The sequence below is a fragment of the Crocodylus porosus genome, unplaced genomic scaffold (genome assembly GCF_001723895.1).
Source record: "Crocodylus porosus isolate Cpor-Errol unplaced genomic scaffold, CroPor_comp1, whole genome shotgun sequence".
In the NCBI taxonomy this organism is placed as follows: Eukaryota; Metazoa; Chordata; order Crocodylia; family Crocodylidae; genus Crocodylus; species Crocodylus porosus.
Window position 1 is genome coordinate 33,460,943 of NW_017728947.1, and position 27,562 is coordinate 33,488,504.

Sequence of the window (27,562 nt, forward strand, 5' to 3'; positions counted from 1 at the left end):
AGCAAAATGCTGGAAAGGGCACATTTTAGGGATCTCCAAAGCAAATTAAGCATAAAACATTCAAATGGAGTAATCTGATTTCCATGGATGGCATTCTGAAACAATCAAGTCTTATACAGTGTAGGGCTGATACTGCTCACATTGAAAGTAATGGCAAGATGCCCACTGGCTTCTATGCGAACAGACCTCAGATTTTATTTAAATGAACAATTACATCTGAAACTCACTCAGTTCTGAGATGCTTCCAACGCAGGTCGCCAAGAGCGACTGTTCTAAAGTCCGGAGTTCCAGCTGGGCATAAGCATCAGCCCGTCCATCACTGCATATGGAGCCATCGTTGTAAGGGCTAAAGTAGGCAGGCAGGGACAGTACACCTAGGGAGAGGAAAGAACAAGCCCATTACAGATGAGGACCCAAATGGTAGGAAAGCAGGACCCTCTGCATTTGGAATGGCAGTGGGGAATCTGAATACTGCTTTCACAGCTAGAGTACTCAAAAGGCCTTTTGAACAGTTCAAACCACACCAATTAGTGCTGTCAATTAACATTAGTAGGGCAGAAGCTGGGCTACTGGGCTCTCAGGAGAAACCCAGATACTGGCTGCAGCCTGGAAACAAACTGCACTTAAAACACAATTACAATGATAGCTTTTGGGATGCAAAAGAAGTCTCTAAAACACTGTATGTAGTAACAGGCTGTGTGAGCTCAGGCTGCCTGTACAGAACTTTAATCAGTTCCTTAGATACAATGGCTTCTTTTCAGGGGTGAGGAGCATGTCTTCAGTTCCATCAGAGGTGAACAGCTCCCACAGAGTCTCTGCATATTTTGCATAAATGACCTGGTTTGTGAATCTGCATGCAGTTTTGAACACAGAGAGTTAGGTGGTTACATGTGTGAGCACCTGGAGATGCAAAATCTACACCTGTGGGTTTGCAAGCTGACTTTGCAAATAAGTTTCCGACTAAGCCATTTTTATTCATTTCTTTAAATGACCCAACTAGAAAATTAAAAATAATCATTTCACTTTTTTGCACAATTAAGCATGGATGTAAAATAACTGTCATACCCCTAATGTGCAAGCAGTTTCTCTCAGCATCGCTTCTTTTAGCCTTAAACAAATCAGGGACACACTGAATGAGTTTGGAGTTAATGGAATTGCAGGAGTGGAAGTACCGTCCAGAGCCCGATGTAATGCAGGCAGTTTCTGACCACGCATTCACAGGAAACAGCCACTGCACCAGGATCTTCAGTCCATCAAAGAACTGTAGCAAATGTACCTCAGTCCTAATGCATTTCTTGCTATTCTAGGCCTGGGAGACAACTCTTGTCAATACTTCTCAACCTTGAGCTGTGGCACTCTAAGCAATTTAATCTTTGGTCCCTCACACACCTCTGAGAATGCATTTAACTTCTGACCTGCAGAGCCCTCAACTGCTCTGGCTGTAGGTATGGAGAATACGTCATTGCCCATCTGCAGCCACCTCCTGTCATTTCAGTCCTGTGCCTCCCCATCAAGCAGGAAATTGCCAACTGAACTGCACCACACCAGGAGAGATCTTTGCCTTTGTTTTGATGTTTTCTTTCAAAATTTTACTCAGAACTGATCTCCTTTACCATGCTCACATCCTCTTTACATCCTGCCCTGTGGCAAAGCCAACAGCTGTATCAAGAACTTCCTGGACATTTTAAGGATAAGGGAATGATTTATCCTGCCGTGGTCCTGCACTGTACATCACTGTTAGCTAACAGAGAAACCCCTGGCAACGGTTTCTGTAATCTGAATAATTAGGAAGCCGAAGCACTAAGAATTAATAGAAGCAACACATGCAGCCTGGAACAGCTTGCTGAAAACTCTGTAGTTCCGCACACAGAGCCTGAGATCACTTCCTTTTTCTGAGTTAAGGTCTATGAAAGAAAGTTTTAAAACATATGGGTTGAATTTATGGCAGTGGAAGAATGAAAATGGGCTGATTTGTCAAAAGAAGGCACACAACCCTGCAAAGGTAAAAACAGAAACTGGCAGTTACATTAATGAAACAGGCAGGGCAAACAAAAAATCTGGAGGAGACTTCTCTCTAAACTGGCTTCAACTGATTCTGTCCTCTTAAAAAAAAAAGGAATGAAAAATAAATAAGAACTTTGCAGCATGATTGAAGCTGGGCAGGGAAATCAATGATGTTTCCTAAGCTTTTCAGGCTATAGTTGGGCAGATGCTGTGAGTACATGGAAAAAAGGGTGATGTATTCCTGCCACGGAAAAGTTGCTTCTGTCCACCCAAAAAGGATAGTAGTATTAGAAGTATTAGATGGCACAATATTTAGGGTCCAGTTCCTTCCTTGAATGGGAGAGATGTATCCCTTGTGTTTGAAAGCAAATAAGCCTTTTGAGCTTAATCCAAAACTCATAAGTGTCTATGGGGAGTTTTCTATTGATCTCAGTAGCTTTCATATCAGTACAGCACCTACATAACAATAACATTTTAAAAATGTTTTTCTTGTTTGTTTAGCAATGGATATCTTTTTCATTACTGACAGGTATAGTGTCACTAACAGCCCATTACTCAGCAGCCATCAACCCATCCATCTGAAGACAGGACAAGAAAGCAGAACTGGTCAGAAACACTTTGATGAAACAAAGTTTTGTCAAAAATGCCAATACACTGAGACTGAAGTATCCCAGGGAGCCCTCCCTGGATTTCTGCCAGCATGCCCCTAGGTCAGCCCTGCCATGCAGTTGGCTTCAGGCATGAGGACTCTGCACTTCTGAGTTTGATAGCTTTGCGGCAGCACCAGCAAGCAGACTGATTGATGCTTTAGTACTGTACACTTCTAAGGTCAGTGGCCCCAGTGCAGGGAGCCAGGGCCCATGGCTCTCGATCAGGGGTTTTCAACCTTTTTAAACAAGTGGACCCCTTCTGTCTCAAAGTTTCAGCTCATGTACGTTTTCATATTTTTTTGTTGTTTTTAAGGGGAAGGGGGGAGGGCAGATCAAGGCCACCATGGTGAAGGAGGGAGTAGGGCTGGGCCAAGGGCAGGTGCTACACAGCTGAGGCAGAGTGTGGGACGGAGCTGCGAGTGGCTTGTGGGAGGAGTGTGCGTGGGGAGGTCCCGCCGCCGCATGCACCCTGGGAGGGCATGCGGGGGGACGTGTCAGATCTGCACACGGGGCGGGCTTCTGCTGCAGGCTGGGGCTGGGCCAGACTGCTCAGGGCAGGTAACAGAAGCACTGGGCGGGGGCTATAGGAGGGTCTGCAACCACTCCAGAATTCACTGAAGCCCCTCTAGACCCCCTCCCCGTGCTGCCCACCCCAAGCACAGCCTGGACCAACACCCTCGCAGGGTGCCCGGGGCGCAGCTTAGTCCTGCGCCCTACCCTGGCTGGGAAGCCCCTGCCCCAGCCCCACCCTCGGCCTTGATCTGCTCCCCCTCCCCTCACAACAGACTTACCAGCGAGACCCAGCAGCTGTCCATGCTGCTGGGCTATGCTCCTGGCCACCTGCATGCTGTGCTGTGGCTGAGCATGCATGGAGCATTTATAGGCCACATTACTAGCCACATCAGTTCTCCACACCCCCTACAATTTTTTAAGAACCCCTGCTCTGGACAGTTATTGTCTGTATTTTAAGACTCCCTGCCATGAAACAGGAGCCTGAAAGGCAATGCAAGCCCTGAAAGGTGCTCAGTGAAACTTGACATTCTTGCTAGTTGCACTGTTGCTAACATGCCAATTTCACTGGGTAGTTACAAAGTCTCAGGAACATATGTTGTTGCCAGAACATCAGGTGTTGGTGTTTTTGAAACAAAACTCTTGGGATTCTCAGAATTTTGGGGTTTCATTTGATTTGAACCAAAATAAAAAAATTCCGAACAACCAAAACAAACACCACCCCCCGCCCCAATTTCCTGCAAACCAGTAATCCTACTTTTTAGCCTGGTACTGAAGAAAGCATCTTGTGAAATGCTTTAGTGCTCTTCCTTTAGGGGCTGGAGAGTAAGATGTCCCAACTCCCCCAGTTTTTCAAATGCTCCGTGACCTGAGTGGCAGAAGCCAAAGCCTAAATTCAACCCAATGTAACTCCATTCTTGCAAACTCCTTCTAGCAACATATGGCTTGGGATACACAAGTAAGCAGTCATGACCTTCCTCATAGAAAAACAATGAGTACATATATGCCCATAGGCCTTATTTGTTGTCGCCCACAATGCTTCAGGTGCATTGCATACTTTCACAGAAGTTGAGCAGAGGCTATAGGGAGAATAAGCACTTTTGCACATTGCTTTTCAAGAGGCCACAGAACAAATATGCCCCCAAACTCATTATGAAAGGGCCTTCCAATAATTACTTCACTATGCTAATGGAGAGCTCTGCTTCATAGTTCCCATCACTATGATGAGAAGGAAAGTATTATCTTCTCTAACTTTGCTGATGAGGAACTGAGGCACAGAGTAATCTGTAGCCAAATTGAGTACATTGGCATTGATCCCACCAGGAGCAGATCCCGAACTTCTGTCTTTCAATTCAAAAGAGTTAAACAAGGTTTTTATGATGGCCAGAGCCAACTGTACTGCAATATGCTACTGCTGATATTAGAATTGGCCTGCGGCAACAACAACACAGACACAATCAAATGATGGACTACTTTTCTGAACTGGTGAAACCTACCAGAAAAACAGACCCTCAGCCAGCTGCTCCTCTCACAAACTTCCCATAGACAGCCAAGTAGTGTCTACATTGCACTCAAACTGGAGATGCTGATAGTACTTCTGACTCGGTAGCACTACATGCATTTGCAAAACCCTGGGATGTGATATTACGAATAGGCCAGATAATGAACTCTTGACTCACCTCTGAGAGCTAATTCGATTTTCTTTCCTCATGTTCAAACAAGAAGTCAGGAGTTTAGAGTTCTATATTTGGCTTTGCCACTGACTCACCAAATGACCTTCAGCAAGTTCCTTCACCTCTTGTGCCTCAGCTTCTACACCCATAAGCTGGAGCTTATAACATTTCCTTATTTTCAAGAAGTCTTGTACAGCTTAAGCAATGATGGCAAAAGTGCTTTGTGGGTTGCATGTATAAGATACTGTAACACGGCAAAATAATTATGAAAGGTTACTAGTTCTTATTAACTCCTTGGGGCCTGTTTATATTTGGCATTTGGTTTTATGCACTTCAATTTGTGGCTACATTGGTTTTGATCAAGGCTAAAGAAAAACAAAATTCAACTTGGTTAACTCATGCCCAGACACTTTCTTACTGTATGCAATCTGGAAATAAAAACAGCAGTTGGCATTAATTTCAAGGGCACATTTCACCCACAAGCTAACAACACAAAGCAGCTCTTAATTACTATGCAACAATGATCCATTCAGTAGCACATGTTGTTGTCTTAAAACATTTTTATATGGGTTCTTTTGTGCAACTCATGCCTGATCCTGGCAATGTCCGGGTGTTCTGGCAACTGAAATAATGCTTTTTATTCCTAAAGAAATTAAGAACTTGATCCAACTCCTACTGAAATCAGCAGAAATCTTTCTATTGATTTCAGCGTGGACCAGAACAGGTCCCAACTGTACACAACAACTGCAGTAGATGCCTAGCTTAGACATCTGAGAGCAAGCACCCGAACAACAGCTTGACTTAAGGCACTTTTGGAGTTTTGCAGTCAAGGCAAGGTGACCAATATTCATTGTTTTATATTCCCATAACCTTTGAAATAGCAGCTATGAAAAATAAAAAGAGATGCTTACTCTACATCACTTAATAAGTGAAACCTGTTCCTGGGCTCTTTGTGCTTATACTCTTAAAAAGCAGCTGGGGCTAGGTGGAGTCCCAGCAAGCAGTTCTTCAGAATGAACTTATTCTGCCAGTTTAAAGGTTTTAAAATTGTTGTTTGCAATCCGAGGCTTTTTAAAAGCAAATGAAAATGTTTCCAAAGTCATTGGGCCAAAGGAGGTGGGGAGGGAGGGGGGAATTGCTCACTTTTTCAGCTATTTTAACTCCTAGAGGTGTTGCAGTGGTCCTGGGAGTTAGGGCTAGTGGTTCACTGAGCACAAGCAGAGTCATAGAAAATGCGCAGGTCATTTTCTCTTGATGTCAAGGGGCCCAATACAAACAAGGATCAAGCCAGGTTTGAACAGCAGTGTAACAACTTGGCCAGGTGCCTGGGGCAACAGCAACTTTTGGTTGCCACTGTGCTGTTGTTGCCATTGTGTGGCTGCTGCAGCAGCTGTTTTTCCTGGCCTCCCCCATTGATACTCAGGTTGGCTGCTCCAGTTATGCCACTGATTTTGAGGACTTCACAAGTAGTTTGGTTTGGATAGGGATAATTCTGCCTTAGGCAGGGGGCTGGACTAGATGACCCCTGGAGGCCCCTTCCTGTCCTACTTCTCTATGATTTCTGTGATAATTCTGGGCTGAGCTTTGAGTAAACCTGGGAAAAATTACAGTTTAAAATGAAAATCAGGTGACTGATAAGGTTTGACAACACCCAAGCCTGGGTGAAACTCAAAGGTTTTGGCTGAATTTTGTTTGAAGATTTGAGGGCTCAATCCCCAGGTCTCTGAATCTTGATCTTCCATTATGACATTCTTCACGTTATTTGCCTGTAACATTCATGGCAAAGGACAAGCCATCACCATTCACTTCTTTCTATGGCAAGATTTTCAGTGTTGTCTGACCTCCATAGCACCTTATAGTCCATTTCAGTACCAGCTGCTTTAATCTAAATCCTTCATACTGGGAGAAAACTTTCCAGCAATTTGCTTGTCAGCTTTTTGAGGGCTTCCAAACAGTTACATGATGTCTGGAGGTTAAGATGGGGCCTCTCAGAAGTGGCAAAGAGCCAATGAGACTGATCTGAAAAACAATGGACTTTTGCCCTCTGGGATTCCTTGTAGGAGCTGCACAGGGTACTAACTTCATGATGGTATAAAGGTGGGACTTTAAAGAACAACATGCAATCCTGCTCTGCTCAGGATATGTTAAGCTTTAGATCATTAGTGGACAGGTCGTGCATCAGGAACTATGGAAAAGAAGAGCTGTTGTTCTTTAACTCGCTTTCAGAAAAAGCTAATGAAATGACATACGTTGTACATATATTACCTCTGCCCAGAACACAAACAAACTCTGGGGCAGAATCTAACTTTGTCCTGTGTTTGTATAGAACAGTGATTTTCAGCCAGGGTGTGCAAATATGATTCATAAGATAAACCCAGAGGTTTCAAAGTGGACTCCATAGTGTCAAAAACATGCTGGCCTGTTGTGGTCTTTCTGAGTTTTTTGCAACAGAAGAATTGCTCTATTTATTTTTCTACAATCAAAAAACAAATGAAGGCTAAGAGCTGGCATTTTCTGAGGGGTCCCTCAAGTTCATCGAGGATTGGCTTGAGTCTAAAAAGACTGAGAGGCACTGGTATACAGCTTAGCACAATGGTGTTCATGAATGAGCATTACTGTTATACAAATGAGGACAACAACAAGAAACAAAAAGTGATTTCAGTAAATTAAACTGAAAGGCAAACTTTGCAAAGCACTGGGTGCCCTCCACAAGCTGAGGGCCATAGCTAGCCATTTACCCATCTTTAAACATGATAAATTTCATATGAAAATTTCTACAGTGCAGGCACACATGCGCTGAAATAAAAAGCATTAAAAATTCCTATACTGTACAGAATTGCAAATGTCCATAAATAAAGTATTAGTAATGTATAGTGGACTGGCAAGATCTGAAATAAGGAAGAAACATGGTTTCGGTCTTGGGTGTCAAGACAATTTTGTAATATTTGGCTCACGATCATTTCCACGTGGAACATTCTCAGAAGTGACACTTATGGACTGATTTATGGTCTAGAAAGGCAAGCTTTTAGAAACAAGGACTGGTTCTACTGAAGTCAATGGCAAAATTCACTGCGACTTCCCTGGTCCCAGAGTTTCACCTGAGAAAACCTGATCAAGCCACAGCTGGCTTTGCTTAGGATGGCAGATCAGCCTTCCTTTTGTGCACAAAGTATCAGAATTCTAAAGAACTAGGAGTGTTTGAGGCCGCCATTCATTTCTATTCCTCATGACATCTAGCAGTGCAATGCCTCGTAATGCCTTGTTACAATGCTGTTTCAGTACTGATTCATAGCAAAAAGCACTGCCTGAGTCAATGCCATTTCCAGGAGCCTCTAATTTTAGACTTGGTAGGAGCCCATTTCAATATTAGGAAAGCTCAATTCTGCTCAATTTTATGAAATCTGACAAGATCACAGCCAGGGTCTACGAATCAGTCTGACACAATTCACCAGAGGAAACCAAACCAGTGTTCCTCCTGTAACATGCACAGCTATAAACCTGTCAGGTTCTGTGATCAGATACAGTTATTTAACATCCTGCAAAGATGACAGAAATTAGGCAAAAGGCTTGTGATGGGAAAACAGTTTTATAACAGCTAACTTACAGTAAATGAACAACAGTGTTGCATAATGGGATTACAAAGCCGAGAGACCTATCATTCAGGATGTCTTTGTCAGCAGGAAGAGAAATCTAAACTAGATACATATATTAGCATCCACATTGAACAATCAACCTGCAATTCAGAATAAATGAGGAAAGAGAGACAAGCAAGGGCTGGGGGAGGAAGGGAGACAGTTGCTTCAGCATAGACAGAGGTTATGGCCCTCACATCCTTTACAAGTGCTCAGTGGAGGCTCTCTGTGTTGGAGCCAGTGTCCTACTTATTTCCATTTTGGACATCTCTAGGTAGAGGTGTGATCACCCCATGCCATCCATATATTAGAATGAGCTCTGTTTTCTTCGACTAAGTGTCTGTGGATACCTGTCTCCACCAAGCCACAATCCATAAGCCTCTCACACACATAACTTGGCACAATGAGTAACCTCCTTTAAAGAAACTCAGAGCTGAAACTGCAGGCCTGTGGTGCACAAGACCCAGGAATAGGATGGCTGGATAAAGGGTGGAGCCAAGACTGGAATAGCAGTGGGTGTTGAAGGTCACAACTGGAAGTACTTGGCATGGCACTGTAGGGAAGATTGTATTTGGTCCATCTGCACTATATTTGGCCCTGGGCAGAGCAATTTGTCTTATGAGTGGATCATTGTACTTGATGCTTACATCAAAACACAAAATATCAGCAACCATGGCTTGTTAGGGCTTAAATAAGGCATCATCAAGAACTGGTACTGTCTTATAGAAAACAACTGGGTCATTATGTTAGCCAAATATCAACAGGCTTTATGTGACTGAAAGCAGAAGGATGCCCCAAAGCTCCAGGTCAAAGAACCCCGAAAATCCATTGAACCTCCAGGGAGGGTGAGCCCCAGAGATCACTGCAATAGCTCATACTTCATAAATATGTAAGCCAGATAGTATACAAAGTCTTCTGCTCCATGGATCCTTAATATTAACATTCAGTGTGCATCTGGGCAGAGGAAAACTAGAAGGCCATTGTCAGTCAGCACAGAGCCTTAAAGGGCTCAGTAGTCTGAGGGAACTAATTGTGCCCGGTATGAATACTGCACCGTCATAAAGCACAATGCATGATTTTTATTTCTTACAACATTTACTCACCCAGCCCTGAGATGCAAGCACCTCTGAGATGGAACCTCACTGCTGTTCTGCACCAGCATCAAATAACAGCTGGAGAAGTAGAAGCAAAGACTAAAAATGCTGGAGTTGGGCGGGAGGTTAAAGGTGTAGGGAATTCTGCTAAGAAAGAAAGGATTTTACACAGTGATCAGCAAATAAAGCTTCTTTACCACATCTTATTCAATGGATAAAACAGATGAAACACAACAGCCGGGCTTGGGTTCAGTACTGACTCGGACAAAAGGATTCTTGCTTATTGGGTCACTGGTCTCACTTGTACAACTTCTTAGATATTCTTTGGAAGTCTCCTGTCCAGCCTGGTAGTCTCCTGTCACTTGATGCTGATTGCTTAATTTAACATGATCTAATGAGATCATATCCTGTGTTGGTATTTTAAGGGATGTAGAAACAAGGCACATTCCCATATCATCACAACCATCAATATACTTCACAGTCATACAATGCCTTTTATCTGAGGGTATCAGTGCCCTTACAGGAAGGTGGGTGGCATTATCTCCAGATGGGGAAAGAGAGGCATAATGAGGATAAGTGACTTTGGCCAAGCTCACACTCAGTTGGATCCAGGTCACTAGTAGTCAGAGTCTTCCAGTTCAAAACCCTAGGTGTATTTCCTGCTCCCCACATGAAACTGACTGACCTTGAATCACTGTTTTACAGTAGTGGTTCTCAACCTATTTTAGACTTGAAGCACTCCTTGACAGACTTGAGGTATCCCTCAGAAAATGCCAGCTCTTAGTTTTCACTTGCTTTATGACTACAGATAAATAATGGAGGAATTCTGTTGCAAAAAACTCAAGAGAAATTACAACAGGTCAGAATGTTTTTAACCCTGTAGGTTCCTATTTAAAATCTCTCGGTTTATCTTTTGAATCATATTTGCAGACCTAACAGTGCTAACACTACCATTATTACCATGGAACCTTAATTGAGGATCACTGTCCTACAGTTCCTTAACCCAGACCGTGAGATATGGCATGACCAGGTGCTTTAACCTGGGTTTGCAAAACAGTCCTTTTTTTTAGATGCCTTTGAGAATGTGTTTTAGCTATTACCTTACCACATTAGAAAAAAAGACTAGAGGACTTTAATATATTACTGAAGTCTAAGAAATGGAAGTTCCTCCCAGTGCAGTCATTGCAGCTACTTGGAAAGTATTAGATGTGCTGTGCAAGCCAAAATACCGCACTCACCAAAGACCATCTCCAGGAATAAGGCCACTCTCACTGCAGTGTGCCTGAGCAGCATTCATGGCATCAGAATTTCCATGCGATAAGTTTGAGGGACTTTAGAGTTAGGCAGTACCATTACATCTTGAAATTAAATCTCTGTGGTTTTACAAACACCTGCGTTCAGACTCCCATTAGACCCATTAAAGGACAAACCTTCAACAAAGCTGTAAATATCAAAAAGGACAAATGAAGGGAAGCCTTATAAAGGACAGTATACTTTTGCCACACGCTTTGTGGCAGAAAATTTAAAAGAAACAAAACCGTAATTAATTTGCCAACGAAAGTATGATCTAACTGGCAAAGCAGGGGCCCGAGGGTTAGGATGCCTGGATTCTCTTCCTAATTCTGCCACTGACTTGCAGTGGCCCACTGTCTCAGCTCATACATCTGTTAAGAGGAGAAACTTCCCTACATCTAAAACAGTGGTTGATAGAAGCACCTTTTTGATTCACTCTCTGTTACCTAACTTCCTCCCACCCGTGTAACCCTCTAAATATCACTTTTTCTAATACATACGAACAGTGATTTACTTAGGGCCCCATTTTTACTAAGAACAGTAACATTGCTCACTTGCATAGCACTTTTTACCCCAAAGAAAACCAAAGTGCTCTGCTCTGGAAAATGTTCTATGGATGAAATGGATAAAACAATGCAGCTTTCTAACAGTTTATACCATCACTACATAACAGCTTGAGACAAGGAAAGACAGACTTCATTCAACTGCAACAAGAGTGAACTGCAGGAAAGTGAAACCAATTTTATTCAATTAAAATAATCAAATAGTTACTCTTTCAAACATTCTATAAAATCTTTACTTCTTACGTGAAACATGGCAACTCCAGCAGCACCATGCCCCTTAGCATCACACTGAGGAGCAAAATCAGGGGGCCCTGAAGGAAAAGCATAATGCCCCTTTTTGCAGTCCTCTGGGAGTTTTTAGACCCCCATCTCTACAATCATGCAGCATAAACCACTTTAGTGAGTTGTAGCTGGTGGTATGGTGGCTACTGACACATCGCCAGAATATAGGAAATCCCCTTGGTGAGGAGTGGGCCCCTTTGGCCAATCAAGAGTATTTCTGCAAATGAACTGAAAAACAGGGATTTTTTCCCAATATGCCTCTCATTGGGAAATGGACAAGGGACAAAGGGTTTAAAAACAGGATGGCCTAGTATAAAAGAGAACCAATGGCCACCCTAACTGGTGGGATTACAATTTGAATATGGCATGATTGCAGGTAACAGAGTCCCAATGCCTTCTGTCTTTGTTGCCCCCCCTCTTTGCCATTTCCAATTCTTCACCTCTCCTTCCTGAAATATAGAATCCTTTTTTGAATCAGACCACATCTGGAGTGCTGGGTATGTTAGCCCTTTGTAAACTGCCATCATTCTGGCTTTTGATTTGTGTTCAGTTGTATTCCTACGGCCCATGTTCTGTTTCTTGCCAGACACTGTGAAGTTTGAACATTTGTATCCCCTGTCATGTCCAGTGATTTTATTTAGGTCTACGTGGGAAAATTGATTTGAATAATTACTGTGCAACAAGCTATGCACAGTAACTCTATCCTGGAATAGTTCCCTTTGTGGTCACTTTTATTTCAGAATAATTACTGTGCTTCCAAAGTGGAGAAATTATTTCAGACAGAATAAAATAATGTTTATTCCAAAACAGAGTGCCACATACAGAGTACTTCAGAACAGTGTGCGTCTCATTAGCTAGGTCACTCCATTTCCTCACACAGAAGAGCCCTTGGTCTGATACAATCTACCGTCATTCGTATTTTCTGTTTGGATTAGAATGAGGATTACCACCAAATTATGCTTCTCTAATAATCAACATCAAAACCACTATTGCATCAACCAATGGCTTGGAAACGTTCAGACCATGAGAAAAAAACATTTCTATATATCTAAAGGATCCTTTGGGGATTTCTGCCTCAGATTTAAGAATGAAGCCTTACAGAAAGATCCACATTATACATTTAAAAGGCATGCTACCCACCTCCCCACCTCTAGCAGGGTGGAGGAATGATGTGCTTTAACCTTCTATAGGTTCCACTAGTACAGACTCGCTCTCCATGTACTTTGAAAGGCAGACTATCACATCAAACCTATGACAGGGCAGAGATCCTCCTGCTTTGAAAGGACAGGCTGCTACTACATGAGATAATGATAATCTTCATTAGCCACGAGTGGCAAAGGTCTGTGACTGCACAATTGATACTGCCTGGCAATCTATGATTGTCATTCAACACAAGAATGAAGTTTTCACACGAATACCTCCACTCACCTGCTGCAGCCCACACGGTCATAGGCATGGCATGCATGTAAACACAAAATAATCAGGTTTCCAGTCACTTGTGAGAGCTACCCTGTGTGTCTACCCAACACAAAACTCAAGGAAGTGCATCTCTGGCATCATTTACAAGATAAATAAATGAGACAGAGTGCACTGCAGTTTCACAGAACCAGCTGACCTCTGATGCACTGTGTTGACACTACAACTATAATAAGCAATGCGGCCAGGAAAGGAGAGCTGGTAAAACCAGCAGTGACCTGTGTGCCCAGCTCATGAATCACAGGCCTCTCCATCCTTAAGTCAGAACTTGCCTGGGGCTCAAGTGACCTCCGTGAGCTCAAGTTTTGTGATAAACATGAACATTAACACTAACACTCCCTGCTCTGGAAAGAATGCTTGCTTTTCAAAATACAATCCATGGGCACTTGACAGGGTTATTTACACTCACCAGAATCAGTTGGATAATGCTAAAGGTCAATGTCAAATTTATAGTGGAAAAGAGACCATGTGTCTTTTGACTCCAATTTTCTCAAATAAATACTGGGAAATATTTGGTGGACAGTTCTTCAACAGTGTGGACAATCATCTTTGTAACAGTGATACTTTGCACATGTGCATTTCCTCCCTTCAAAGATTTAAAGACCTTCAGCAAAGGCCTCGTGACAACCCTAGAGTCAATGCAAATTCCTTTTTCACACTGGCCCTAGCATCTGGCCTCCCAGCTGTGCATCTCCTCAGCCCAACTCCCACTGCCTCTGTGTAACCAGGGCCCATCTCCCATTATCTTCTCCCTCTGTCCATGATGGACCCAATTTTCTCTGGCTTGTTTGGGCTTACTTTAGGCTCCTTCTTTGTTTCTATCTACTCTTATGGGTCACTCTTTATAACCCTATCATTCATTCCAGACAATCTTCTCATGACACAGGACAGTGATCTCAGGATCTCTGTGAAGAAGCATGGCTTTGCTTACCTACTCCCACCCAACATGCACCAAACCCAGAAATGAGGCAGTGAAGCCATCTAGGTGCATCACATTTCTGGGTGTGGGTGCATATGGAAGAAGGACTGTACTTCTCAGTGGCACTCTCAAGTGTGTACTGGAAACAGGAATGCACCCTAGAGTTATTTCATTATGGTGCAGTTTCCCTTTAGAGCCACCAGTGGTTACAGGAGTTTGGCAGTCTTTAAAGCCAAGCAAGAAATCTCTGTTATGACTGAGGGGCTGACCTGGCATCCGCATCATCTGAAACAGAGACGCTTTTAAATCCCCAAGTCTGTTGGTTGTAGCCATTTATAGTTTGTACAACAAGCATAACGTGTGCTAGATCACCAAAGGGCAACCCTTCTTTAGCTTCCATTAGGTCCCTAAATATAACTGCCTCAAGCTGCAATTCATCTTTCAACAGTGTCTCTTTGAATTGTATTTTTTAAAAGGATGCTAGTTGCCACTGTATTATTTATAGACATTTATATTAAGAGCTAAATACTTGGTTAGGAAATTGGTCAGAGATGAATAGCTTCACTGCATTGTTTCAATTCTCTAAATAGTTGTTAAAAAATAAATGCTGCATGAATTTTTATTACAGAAACAAATGTCTTTTTTTTGCTTAAGCATAAATAGCAACATAGTCAACAAGGCTGAGACCTGACAGATACGGTTTTCTGAGGAGTTTGGAACCATTACTGTTCGAAACATGTCCCAAGTTTCTAATGTGCTGACTGCGGGACAGACTTGACAATTAGTATCTCGTTAATTTTTAAAAAAGGAAAAATTCATTTGGCTTCATTCACTGTATTTGTGCACTAGCCCATTATGGACTCAGTTACCTCAAATATACTTTGCCAATGCACAAGCTCACTATATAATTCTTTCCTAGTGGAGGGTGGTGCTAATTAGACTGTGCTTCCCAGCCAGTGCTGTCCAGAGAGTCTGACCTAATGAGAGATGCATGCCATTGCCAGGAATTCGCTTTTCACTCACAGCGCAGCTGTTTGTAGAGACCTCCTTCAGCTAAAAGATGCTGAAAACTCAATGAAAAATCACTGGCTTGAAGCACAGGTAAAAGGAAAAGGATATTCAAAGCAAGGGCAGAACAGGTTTACACTATTCTACAGCGTAGCACATGCAGCTCTCACAGGGAGACTGATCCACTGGGGGGATGGCTTTCACACATGTAAAGACACACACACATATACACCCCCCCCACACACCACCCTTTGGTCTTATATTCTACCTCCACAACAGTTTTGAAAAGGGAGTGCAAAACACTTTGCATCTGATAAGCGTTCCAAATTCAGGAGAACAAGCAAAAGTAATGCAATGAATTTGGACCACTGATCTCTGCTGGCTAGATTCAGAACCGTCTCATTCCATCAGTGGCCTCCGGTGCTAAAACAGTGTGCCAGACCGGACTTGGACTTCTGAACTTGCAGCACTTGAGTTCTATCCCCGTGACTGTGGGGAAGCAATATGGGGGTGCACCAAAAGGAAGTCTTGGGTGGCCATTTGTTTCTAACAGTATGCACACCAGCAAGAACCTTTCAGTAAAAGAAATTAGAGGCACTTGCAAATGGTCCTTACCATGTACCTGGAGAGGATGAAGCAGCTGCGCAGAAATCAGACAACTTACCCAAGGTCACATCAAGCCAGGAACGAACACCTTCATAGCCTACCTATCCAAAGCACTCAGGCCACCACTAGCTCTCAGCTGGGGTTAGTTAAAGGAGGGAAATTACTAATCTTCACTAGAATGTCAGGGAGCTGTAGTGCCCACAACAGGATCACTGAGGGCACTTGGTTGGTAATACTTTCTGCAGTGGTCCTTCCAATTAAGAAAATCCTGAATCTTTCTAATATCTCTAAGGATACAGGAGGGATAAAACCTGGTGGTCAAAAAGAAGTGCTTTTTATTACCAGGAGTATTCATATCACTGTATTTTTCTGTGAAGTATTCAATTTCAGCAATTAATTCTCTTTAAAACACTACAAAACAGTTGGTTTGCTTCACAAATTTAAAGAGAGTCAGATTCTCACTCACATATCCTTTTATTGGTCCCCTCAAAAGCATCAGCACTGATGCTCTAAGCATGATCCATTCTGGCATGATGATGGCTGTGGTGCTCAGTGTATCCCCTGCATAACTCACAAGCACAGTGTAGGCATCACCTATACCTGTGATCTACTGTAACTATGAAAAGGTGAGGTCCATACCAAATACTTGATCACTTTCTGGATCCTGTGGTTTGTATTCATTTGATTTATTCTGGTAACACCAACAGCTGTGTGTTGCTAAATATACAACTTAAGAGACTGTATCTTAGGTTTGGGAGAAATGGAAAAGCCAGTCACTGAAGAAATGCAGACCATCTGACGGTCACTCAGATTTACTGTGTAAAGGTCACTCCTCAAATGGCCTGACATTCTTTGTTCCTATACCTAAGTATTGCTGCAACTTGGGACCAGTGTATGAAGTGACATATTACTCTGCTTAAATGGTCACAGACTGTAACTATAGCATGGAGAAAAGAGAGGACACATAGGGAATTTGGAATAGAGGCAGAAAGAGAAGAGGAAGGAAAAATAGTCTGGAGAAGAGAGAAAGGTTCCAAGAAAAAAGGGTCAGTCTACAGGTGGGTGGAGATTAGAAGAGATGCCAGGAGTAGGAGAGTTCTTTCTATTTCTGTTTAGATCATTTTGGAAATAATTTTCCAAATATCTGACTTTTGCTAATGTGTCACGGTTCCACCAAACTCATAGCACTCCCTACGTTTAACCCTTACTGCTTCTCTCCCAGCATGAATCAAAGTGCTGTTCTAGGAACTGGGAAAGCCAGGACAACTCCAGCATACTTCATTGGATGGGACTTGATATGTACTTCTACTATCCAGGCAGAGCAGTTTTGTTTGAGTGCCTGCACCTTTCCCCATGTGTTCTTGTAGGTACATTACAAAACAACCACCCTCCTCAGAAGGAAATGGGGCTTAAAGAAACTCAGGCAAAGAAAGAAACCCATTCTTATATACTGTAACCTGAAGCCAGGACACTTTGTTACAATTCCTTTTTGGCAGATATGGACAAAAGACACTACTTTCCCCTTGCTATCAATTTTCTTCATCCCCCTGCCACCCTCACTCCTTCTGCCCTCATTCTCTCTAATAAATCATTGATTTACTGCTTCAGCCCTCCAGGCCTGGCTGCTGCCCCTCAATCTCAGCAGGAGCCAAATGATGATTGAGATGCCAATATATTAGGCTGGCCTGATTTGCAGAAGGATAAGGAACAAAGCAGTTGTGTACAGCAAAGACAAATGAATTTAAATCAATTGCAAAGCTATTTTCTGTGATGGATTAGCACCTTTCCTTTGACCTAATAATGTCATGTGGTCTCCACACTGACAGCAACTAATGTGTACATATCTGTGCTCACTGCAACCAGTAGGAATTTTTGCTCTTTGACTGCAGTTATATTGCTTGCATTGTGTTGGCTGTTCTGCTCACATGGAAATACTCAATCTCCTACCTTTCACCTTGAGAGTTACATGTCTTTATATTGTTCTAACTATGGCTGTTATATTTTGCCCAAGAGTACAGAAGATAAGAGGTTTCTTTCACCCCACAAAGTGCCTCCTAGCTAAACTTCCTCACTGGAGCTGATAAGTCTTCAGGTTCTCAATCCCAGCTAACAGTTACCTGCCAAAACTTCTTTCAGCACCTAACAATGATGCATCACAAGCGTGTAGAGAAGTCAACATTGGGCTAGACACAGAGAAATGTTCTACTTTCTGAAGTGAGTCCAAGCCCTTTCCTGATGAAGCTGTCAAATTTAGTTTAACAGAAACCCCTACTTGTACCAGGTGTTAAGCTCAGCCTGTGGAGTCACCTGACAACCACTGGCTGTATCATTAGTTCATCAAATCTGGCATCCTCAATTCATTTCACAAACATTAACTCATTCATCCCCAGAGCATCCTACTAGATATTAGCTCCATTTTATAGATGGAAAACTAAGGGGATAAATTATTATTGGTGACACAAGGATGCAGTGGGAATCAGCAGAAAGACCTGAATGAAAACTCAGGTGGTGGCTTGCCTTCCTTTCCAGGCTAGGTTACCTGTTAGCTAGAGAGCAATCTTGTATAAAAAAATGACATCACAGAGATCTATCACAGACAGAGCAGCAGAAGTTGTATATGAAAATGGACCTTGTACATTGATTAGTCTGCTGACTTCAGTGAGAGCTGCAGGTGTTGAACACCTCTCAGAATCTGTCCTGGTAATACCAGCAGCTCTATTTAATTCCTGATTAAATGTGGGGAATGCCATATGTCAACAAGGACATCCACATCCATTTTCTAGTAGACACAATAGCTGTGTTTTGCCAGACCAATAGATCCCAAAATAGGGCAGATGTCCAGCCACAATGCTTATCCCTAGTTTTCTGTTCTAATGTTGCATCACCAGGCCCACCTTTTCTCATCTCCATAACCCAAAAGGCACTCTTACAGTTTATTCATAGTCACACACTACAGAAATGATTTTCCTACGTTTAACCTTGCAACCCAAGCATCAATCTTGCTTCTTAAAAAGCTGAGGCAACAAAACGTATCTTTTTCGCCTCTGGCTGCACTTCCAGCTGTATAGGGGCTTACAGTACAAACAAATTGGTGGTTCTGGATTTATCCCTAGGTAACAGCAATGCACACCACATGTAATTGGGCACTTGTACAATCTGTTCTGGAGACAGAATCACCTTTCTGAAGAGGCGGCCCCAGGAGAGGTCACTATTAAAATGCATTACAGTATAGGGCAGGCTGTACATTATACATTCTTCTACATGTCTCTACATTATACATTCCAGGCAGGTACACAGACGAGGGTTAATGCTTTGGCAGGACCCAAGAGCATTAAAAAGGAGCTGAAAGCTGAATACCTGATTACTGCTTACATTTGCCTCCATGGTTTATCATTGTAATAGTGAGAAACTCAGCTGGGCTACAGCTGCTGATGTCCATACAGAAACTGGCAACTCATACAGAGAAATTAATCTAAGCACGGCTCATTTAAGCTTTTATTTTATTTTGTTTTTGGGACAAGAATCAAAAGATCTCGTTCAAGAGGTCAAAAGGAAAAAACTGTGCCTTACTTTTGGCTTCCTGAAACAAACTGAAATTGCCAAGTGCTAGAGGTTGTTTATAAGAAAAGAAACAGAAAAGGCAGGACACGGAGGCCCTGGCAGTTTCCACAGAGTTTGTTATGAACCACCTGATAGTGGCCAAAAATATTACATCAGCCCAGATACCATGAGAACTGCAGTTGTATCATTCTCAAACTAGCAAGTTCCCTGGTACAAGAGGGAAGGAACCATGGTCTTGCAGGAGGCCTGGGTTCTCCACCAAGCTCTGGAAGAAAGCTGTGCCCCAACTTGCCTGCTAGAAAAAAGGGGAAGTTACTTCCTTTTCTTTACTCTTTGATGGTCTTATTTATTTTGACTGTAATACTTTCAGGGCGGGGAGCATATTTTACTAAGTGTTTGCACAGTGGCTAAATTATATAGCCCTGCTCCAGGGGTGGGCAATTATTTCAGCTGGAGGGCCACTTAATGAGTTTTCTTGAGCTGCTGAGGGCCACGCACATAAAAATCTTTCAGATGTCATTTCAACAAATTATAAAAAAAAAAATTAAAAAAAAATCAAATACTAAAAATGAAACATCTGCTGTAACATATTTTATTTCAAAAACTAATTTTGTCTGGATTCAAGTTTTCTGAATAGTGTATATACAGGCAATTGCATAATTGCTCAAAATAAAGTCTTACTTTTGTATAATGTGTTGGGGGGTGTGGGTTTAGGGTTTTGGGTGTGAGCGCAGGTATGGGCAGCGTGGAGGGGTGTGTACATGTGTGTAGGGATCTGCATGCATGCTAGGTCCTGGGAGCTGGGAAGGGTGGGAGGGGAAGGAGGCACATGGAGCAGAGCTCGGCTGGGTGGGGTGCAGCTGCAGTACAACTGCTCATTGTGGCAGGCAGGTGGAGTGGGTGGAAGGCAGCCAGGACCTGGAGCTGGAGCCAAAGCCCTGTTTACTGGGACAGGAGTTGCTTGCCTGCAGCATCTGCTGCTTGGCTGTTGCTTGGCTTGGCATCTACTGCCTGGCATGTGTCCCCGGGGCTTCCCCACACTGCTTGCTTCCTGGAGTGGCAAAGCAAGGGCAGGAGAAGGAGGAGGAGCCACCCCTAGAGATTGGGGAAGCTGAGCAGTACCCAGGTGGCCCAGGAGCAGGTGGGGTATGACCCCACATGGAGTACCATGCAGGCAGCTGGGACAGATGCAATCAATTGGTGGGTGCCCACCCATGGGCCAGATCCAAACAGCTGTCAGGCTTGATCTGGACAATAGACTGTGTTTTGCTCACCCCTGCCCTAATCTCATTTGAAGCCTTGGGCTACTACTGCAGTGCAAACAAGCAAGGACATGTCAGTACAGTGCTTTGCTTTTTTGGAAAAGGACCATAGAGGCTTGGATATTTCTCCACCATTTTGAAACCCTTACCAACCACTCTCAGCAGGGAAGAATACTTACAGGTATTTGTGCCCACTTCTCAGCATAGAAATTTCTGTATTGGGGGATCCAATAACAACATAGCGTAGCTCCCTTAACAACACTTTTGTCTCATAGCTTTTTTACCCATATTTGCAGGTGTTGGAAGAAGATGAATTTTTTGCCATCAGAATATGTTAATTAATAAGGCTCTAGTTTGTTAAACAGCTAGCAGCTTCACTCAAGTGATATTCCAAAACCTGCACCCCCTCTACCCCCATTCATGAGGCCTAGACATTTCCTTTTTCAAAATGAAAGCTGTGTTTGAATGCAATCTCGTGTGACACCAGCACTCGGGACCCTTGACAAACACCTTTCATACCTTGACACAATCCCACTCTGCTTGGAGGGGGCAACTGCTCCGAGCTGCAGGATCTAATGCAGTAGGTGGCATTCTCCACTCCAGCTTCATATTAAACTAACTCCCTAATGTAACAGTTTGGGACACATCACTGCTAGAGATAACATCTTTCAAATGACAAGGAAAACTAAGAGAGGCAGAGTTAGCTGTGTTAACATGAAATCAGGCAGAAGGCAGGGTGAACTGGCACCTTACAGATAAACTAAATCAAAGATGCATAAGCTTTCATAAGCAATGTCTTACTTCATCTGCCTTCAGAAAGCTAAGATCAGCCAGGTATAGCTCTTAAAAGCTCCCATATCCCTTGTTTTCTGAGAGTAGAAATGGTAATGGAAAGTCCTGATCAGCACTCTCGCTGTCTACCTAAAGCACTTAAAACCCCTGGAGTTTTCAGGGTTCTTCATTTCCTGCCCTAAACTTCTTTGTGGTATTTCTGTGTGCTGTCAAATAACTGCCATGTTCATCCCACAGGCTGCTGCATAACAGCAATGGAAAATGTATTCCTCGTGTACTACTATCCCACAGATGTACTTGATTCTTAATTAATTGGTTGGTCTTAAAATACCAACCATATTTTCTCACATACAACATAACCTTTTCCCAAAGAACCAGCTGCTGGAAACTGGCATGTCCATTATAGGAAAGAGATACAGTAAGAACAATTTCTGCTACTTACCAGGCAAAAGCAAAAGTAAAACCTACAAAGGACTCACAGGAAGCAGAACAATAACCAAGCTTGCCTTCCTATCTATTGCTGTGCTCAGTTACATGCTACAAGGAAAGGTTTCTTCTTCTCCATTTTGCCTTTCAAAAACAAGGTGCATACTTTATTTTGGGGTACATTTTCTGTGAGAAAATATGGCACATTGTGATGCTAGGACAAAGACTATGGAAGGACCTGATATTATTGCAACTTACGCAACTGGGGTTAAAGATGGTGCTAAATTCTTCTTCCAGTTACACTAGAGTCAGTTTGGTGCCCTGACGGGGTACAAATGAGAACCAGTATTTTTGTGGAATTGGGAAAGAACATAGCCCTTTATTATCTTTAAGGTATAAATGCTAATTTAGATTAAATGCTTCCTTTGTTAAGAAAATCTCTAGCCTTCTGTAATATAAAGCCCAACCCCTCCATTGCACAACCATGGTGTGCTTTAATAAAGGAAACCCTGAAATGAGATTCAGTTCCTGAAGACTCAGTTCCCAGAGCACTGAATCCTCTTAAACAGCTCCAGTAATCTCCCATTAATCTCCCACCAGATCTGACATTCTGGAAAGAAAAAAAAATCATCTCCTAATCCTTTTGGACTCAGTACAGTTCAAGGGCACAAAGCTGGACTGAAAGCACTGAATGTCTGAGGCTGGTTTTGAGCTAAGGAAACTGGCAGACACTTAGAAAGCTGCCCTAAGATGCAAAGGCTCTCCAGGTTGTCAGCAAGTTTTCTTCCTGTCAAACAGTCTCTGTGCTTGCCAAAGAGCATGCCCACATGGGGACCAAAAAGGGAACAGCAGAGGGAATGCTTCCAATCAAGCCCCAGGGATGCATGAGAGAAGTTTCAGTTAGATCTACAGGGGCTGCTAATTAAATCTCTGTGGGAGAACAGGCTTCCGCTGATTCCAGTGAGGTGATGCCAGATGCTGACGTAAGGGGCATTGTACCCAACTCCCAGAGAGAAGCTTGGCTCCAATGGCCTTGGTTTCATTACCTGCTATGGGCTGAGTTGCACCTGTGCTGTATATAGTACTTCATTTCAATAAAAGATTATATATTTAAAACACGGCAGCTAACATAAAATAGGAAGTCCAACATTTAAGGTACACGTCACCCACAAAATAGGCAAGTGCTTCTTAATGTTTCACCACACTCTTCAGAAGCATAAATCGAGTAGCCTGTTAATATTTGTTGTACAGGTGTTATTTCTGATCTCCCTCCCTCCACGTTTTTTTTTAATTGTATCTGTTAGCAAGAAATAATTGTACTTCAGATCTCAGTGGTGGCTTCTTGTTTCCAACAGTAAGAAGGAACATGCATCTTGAGTGGACATGGACCCAAGCTGCAAAACTGGGAACCAGTTTTCACACAGTCCCCAACAGCTGTCAGAGGAGGGTGCTGACCTATTATAAATATAACTGTTCATTTGTGAAACCTGGAATCTGATCAAGGTTTAAGTTCAGGCTTCAGAATATCTCCTCTCCAGATATGCAGGAGACCATTTTGTAATTATTCCCATCTTCAACATAAGTTTGAGCAAATTTTTAGGCATTCTTTTTCTGATTAAACAAATGTTCCAAAACTTTCCTCTGAGCTTTGGGTCTAATCAGCAGGCCCAAAATATCAACACTTGCTGGAAATCCCATTTCAAATTAAACTCCTTGATCCTTCCAAAGATGATCATCTACTAAACTACTTGCTCTTTTCATCTGTTTTATCAGTACATCTCCAAGTGCTTTACAGAGAAAGAGCCTTATTATCCCCATTTTACAGAAGAAGCAGCTGAGATGCATGCAGGGAAGCGACTAACCCAAGGTCACCTAGATAGTTAGTGGCAAAAGATGGGAACTGAATCCACACCTCCTTGAAGCCACATGTTCTTTTTCTACTTGGTATGCATACTGGAAATCCTATGGCACAAAGGCGGTTGCTCCTTGACTAAAATTGACCCCACACCAAAGAATGCTGTGCAACATGCATTGTGCTATATAGTTGCTATATTCCTTTCCAGAGCTGTAGCATTTCATTGATTCCATGGGAGTATTGTTTATGAAATGTAGTGGGATGGAAAATGCAATATAAAACAGCATAGATTAGCTTCTTGAAACCTGGCACCATTTTTTGTTGCCCTCTGTTTCATCTTCCCCGAGGCTCACCCTCTCTATATCCTTTCTGGGAGACGGTGACCACATGCTTCTACCCACAGTAATAAAGACGTGGTATAACAAATGCCTTATGCATTAATCATGTCACCTCTCATGTTCTCTCCCTCTGTTAATGCTGCTTTTGTTGAGCTGCCTTTGTGCGCTGGGATGATGGCTTCAAAGATTTTTTCCACAACAACATCCAAACCCTTTTTCAGTAGTGTGCTGGATGTGGATGATTTTTCCAGTTCACACATATTCTCCAAGGTTAGTCCCCTTACTACCAAGTTCTTGTGCTATTAAAGCTACAAAGTTAGGTTTATTAGATAGTGTTGGTATGTTAAAATAACTCAGGAGAGGTGCTGACGTACTAACCTCTGAATGGGACTATATGAATCCCTCTCCTGCTGGAAAGAGTCAGGGAGAGTTTTCTAGTAGGGGAAGTTAAAAGTTATCATGAAGAGAACTCTCTATCCTTTAAATAGAAAAGAGAAATACTTTTGAAGTAGCATTATAAATCATAGGACTGTATCTCTGTAAAGATAGGTCTTGTCTTGTTTCCTTCTACTAGGCTGCACAGGTGCTTGTAGGAGCAAGTGTAGTTCAGTGTTAAATGTGCAGGACAGAGACAGAAGGTCTGGAATTTATTTCTGGCTCTGCTGCCATCTCGCCATGTGACTGTAGGTAAGGCAGAAGCCTCAGTTTCCCAAGAGGTAACAATAACACTTGCCACACTCTATGAATCTGATGGAGGATGTAGCCAATGGTAAATGCACTTGATCCGAGCTGAAAGGCATTCAGTCTCAGTGAGTGTGGAAAGGCACTCAGTCTTAACCAAGAGGCCAAGAAGCAGCGTCAGGTCACTGCCTGACATAAAAGATGTTACATTTGAGTTTGGGCAGTAAGATTATCACCTTCTTCCATTGTGTAAAAGTACTCCTGCGAAAATACTGAACAGATGCAGCAGCAGCAGCAACCAAGTACCTATCCATCACAAGGAAGAGGGCTGGAAAGCATATCTCTTGTTCTTCCTGTACATGCTACCACACGAGGCTTGCTGTTCATCTGAAGAGGGAGACGGATAAAAACTGAAATGGCACTAAAAAGAAACTGCCCTTGAACAACTCGGTAAGCCCTTTTTAAAAGTCAGATCTGCCATAGAGCACACCACTAAAATATGATGGCAGAGTTAATTTTCTGATGTGCGTGTAACCTCTATTTGTGCACAGCTGAGAATTTTATCATAACTGGTTATTAAATGAATGCCCAGCTTTACAACAATTACAAGAGATGGCTAAAATCTATCAGTACTCTCCTGACCCTTGAAAGCCTGAGTGAAAATGAAAGACAAGCCTGGGCATGGTAGCTGGGGGGAGGCACATCTCTTTTTATCTCACAAGTCACACGGGTGGGCAACTGCGCTCATTGTCAGTATGTGACTGGAATAATTGATTGTGGTTACTGAGTGCAGGATGCTCAGATAGCTTCACGCTCACTGTGACAAGCTATGGGTTTTAGCATAATATTTCTGTTTTAAATGTCTTCTAATGTGTGTGTGCGCCTCAGTTTCCTTGACTACCTTGGTGCATGGGGAAGGAAAGGTTACCAGAGTCCTTGATAGGTCCCAGAGCTGCTTACATGCAGGAGACAAGATGGACCTTCAGCAACAAAGGAATTGAATAACCGTGTTGATGCTTCAGGTGAGCTTGGTACTCAGCTCATGAAGGAGACGCCCTGGAGGCATCAGGATGTCAGCCTCAGCCGATAAGCTGGGGAGCCTGAAGCAAGGGAACAACCGGGCTGCTTTGCAGTACTCAGGTTGTGTGAACTGGGGAGAGAGAACAGTGGTCAGGGCTGGGCAGTCTTCTTGCTGGGTGGCCTTCACTCCAGTTAGTGCTTTTACTGAAGATGAACAGTTTTGTTGCTGGGAACTCGGACTGTACTCCTTTCTCCTTTGGCAAGGTAAAGTCCCTCTTTTGGGAGCTGAACTAGAAGGTAGCTCTCTCAGGTACAGTTACGGATAGCTTGGTGGGAGGGCAGCGGGGAGGGGGCAGGGAGCAAAAGGTTGACCTTACAGAGCTGGAAGGAGTCAGGGCTCACCCCTGCTCTAGAAACCAAACCTAGGCTGGCTTCATGGGGTACTCAGAGACCAGACAAGGCTGGAGATCTCCCAGAAAGAATTAACATGTGGGTAATTATCTGTGATACCCATATCCTATCCAGTGGTAGATTCGGAAATGCTTGGCTAGTCTCACAAGTATTTAAAGTATGATCTTGCAACTGAAACAGAAAGGGGCATCAGGTTTCCTGAATTTCATTCCCAGTCCTACCACCCACTCACACCACGGCTTTGAGGAAGCCTCACTTCCTCATTTATTGCATGTGGAATAATATAACCATTTTCATTTATATCTTCATATGCAAGATATAAACAAATCATTAGGTTGGGGGAATGTGTTCTCTGTACTCTACATCAAAACTGCCTTCTGAGCAAGGATCTTTTGCTTGGCTTTTATTTTTGCCTTTGAAAATTAAACAAATAGGGGTGAGGGTAAAGGGAACAAAAAGGATTACCAGGAAGAAAGGACATGCATAGATGAAGGACCAGCTGGAATATATCTGAATGTAGGGCTGGTTTCTGTGGGTGAGGGGAGAACACAGGATCTAAAGAAGCTTTCTTACCATAGTACTGCAAGGAGCAATGAGCCCACATGGCTTCCAGCAGGAAACATGTGATGGTATTTTTGATTTTCTGTGGGAGGAAGAGACCTTTTGTAGCCATGCCCTGACTGGATTATCAACAGTTATTCAGATACTGCAGCTCTGATGTGCTCCAACATGAGCTCTGATACAGAACCAATCCTTAGTGAAATTATACCATGCCGCTCATTTACCATCGTCTTAATTAATTTGCTTGTCACTGAAGTAGTCAACTTTAAGAGAAAACTATTTCCTTCCTTGCACCTTTCCATGATCTGAGCCTGATTCTGAGAGGTGCTGAGTGCCTAAGCCCCTGCTGACTCCTATGGCTGAGTGCTCCCTTGGGCCTGAGTGTCTATCCCCTCTGGGAAAGTCTGGGATTAGGATTCTAAATCCCATCCAAATCCAGTGACAGCTAGACACATCGTTTCTCAAGTAACAACCAGAGACTTCCCCCCACCATCTACAAGTGACTTGATTTTTATCTAAGGCAGTTTTCTAACCCTACATTAAAGGCACAGAACTAGTCGATTCAGCTTCTTTTCTTGCAAGACCTAAAGCCATGACTAAGGCTTGGCAGGCACATAGCCAGGCTGTGAAATGGATGATGGGTTTTGGGTTGGGTTTTTTTCACTTTTAAAAAGGCACAACCACTTGGCTCCCTTTAAATGTCTCTTTAATCTCTTTTCAACATTCACAAATTCTCTGGTCCAACTAGAAAGCAATATCTGCTGCTGGATGCCATAGCGTTATTATTAAAAATATAAAAATATAAAAAAACCAAACAGCCCTTGTTCATTTAATTTTTGGCATCATCTGAGTAAGCCTGCAAGATGCAAACGGAACAATTTTTCAAGGCATATAAATCATGGCAAACAACCTAGTCTGAAATGACCTTTTTTCCTTTTAATTTGT

General features: G+C 42.8%; 1 protein-coding gene across 1 annotated transcript in view; it reads right to left on the minus strand.

Moving 5' to 3' along the window:
- The window catches only part of ABTB2 (ankyrin repeat and BTB domain containing 2), a 189,482-nt gene that overhangs the window by 68,350 nt on the left and 93,570 nt on the right, over positions 1-27,562 (minus strand). Inside the window, exon 2 of the mRNA XM_019552142.1 lies at positions 228-374. Within this exon, the coding sequence (XP_019407687.1) occupies positions 228-374 (147 nt within the window). The remainder of the gene's footprint in view (positions 1-227; positions 375-27,562) is intronic.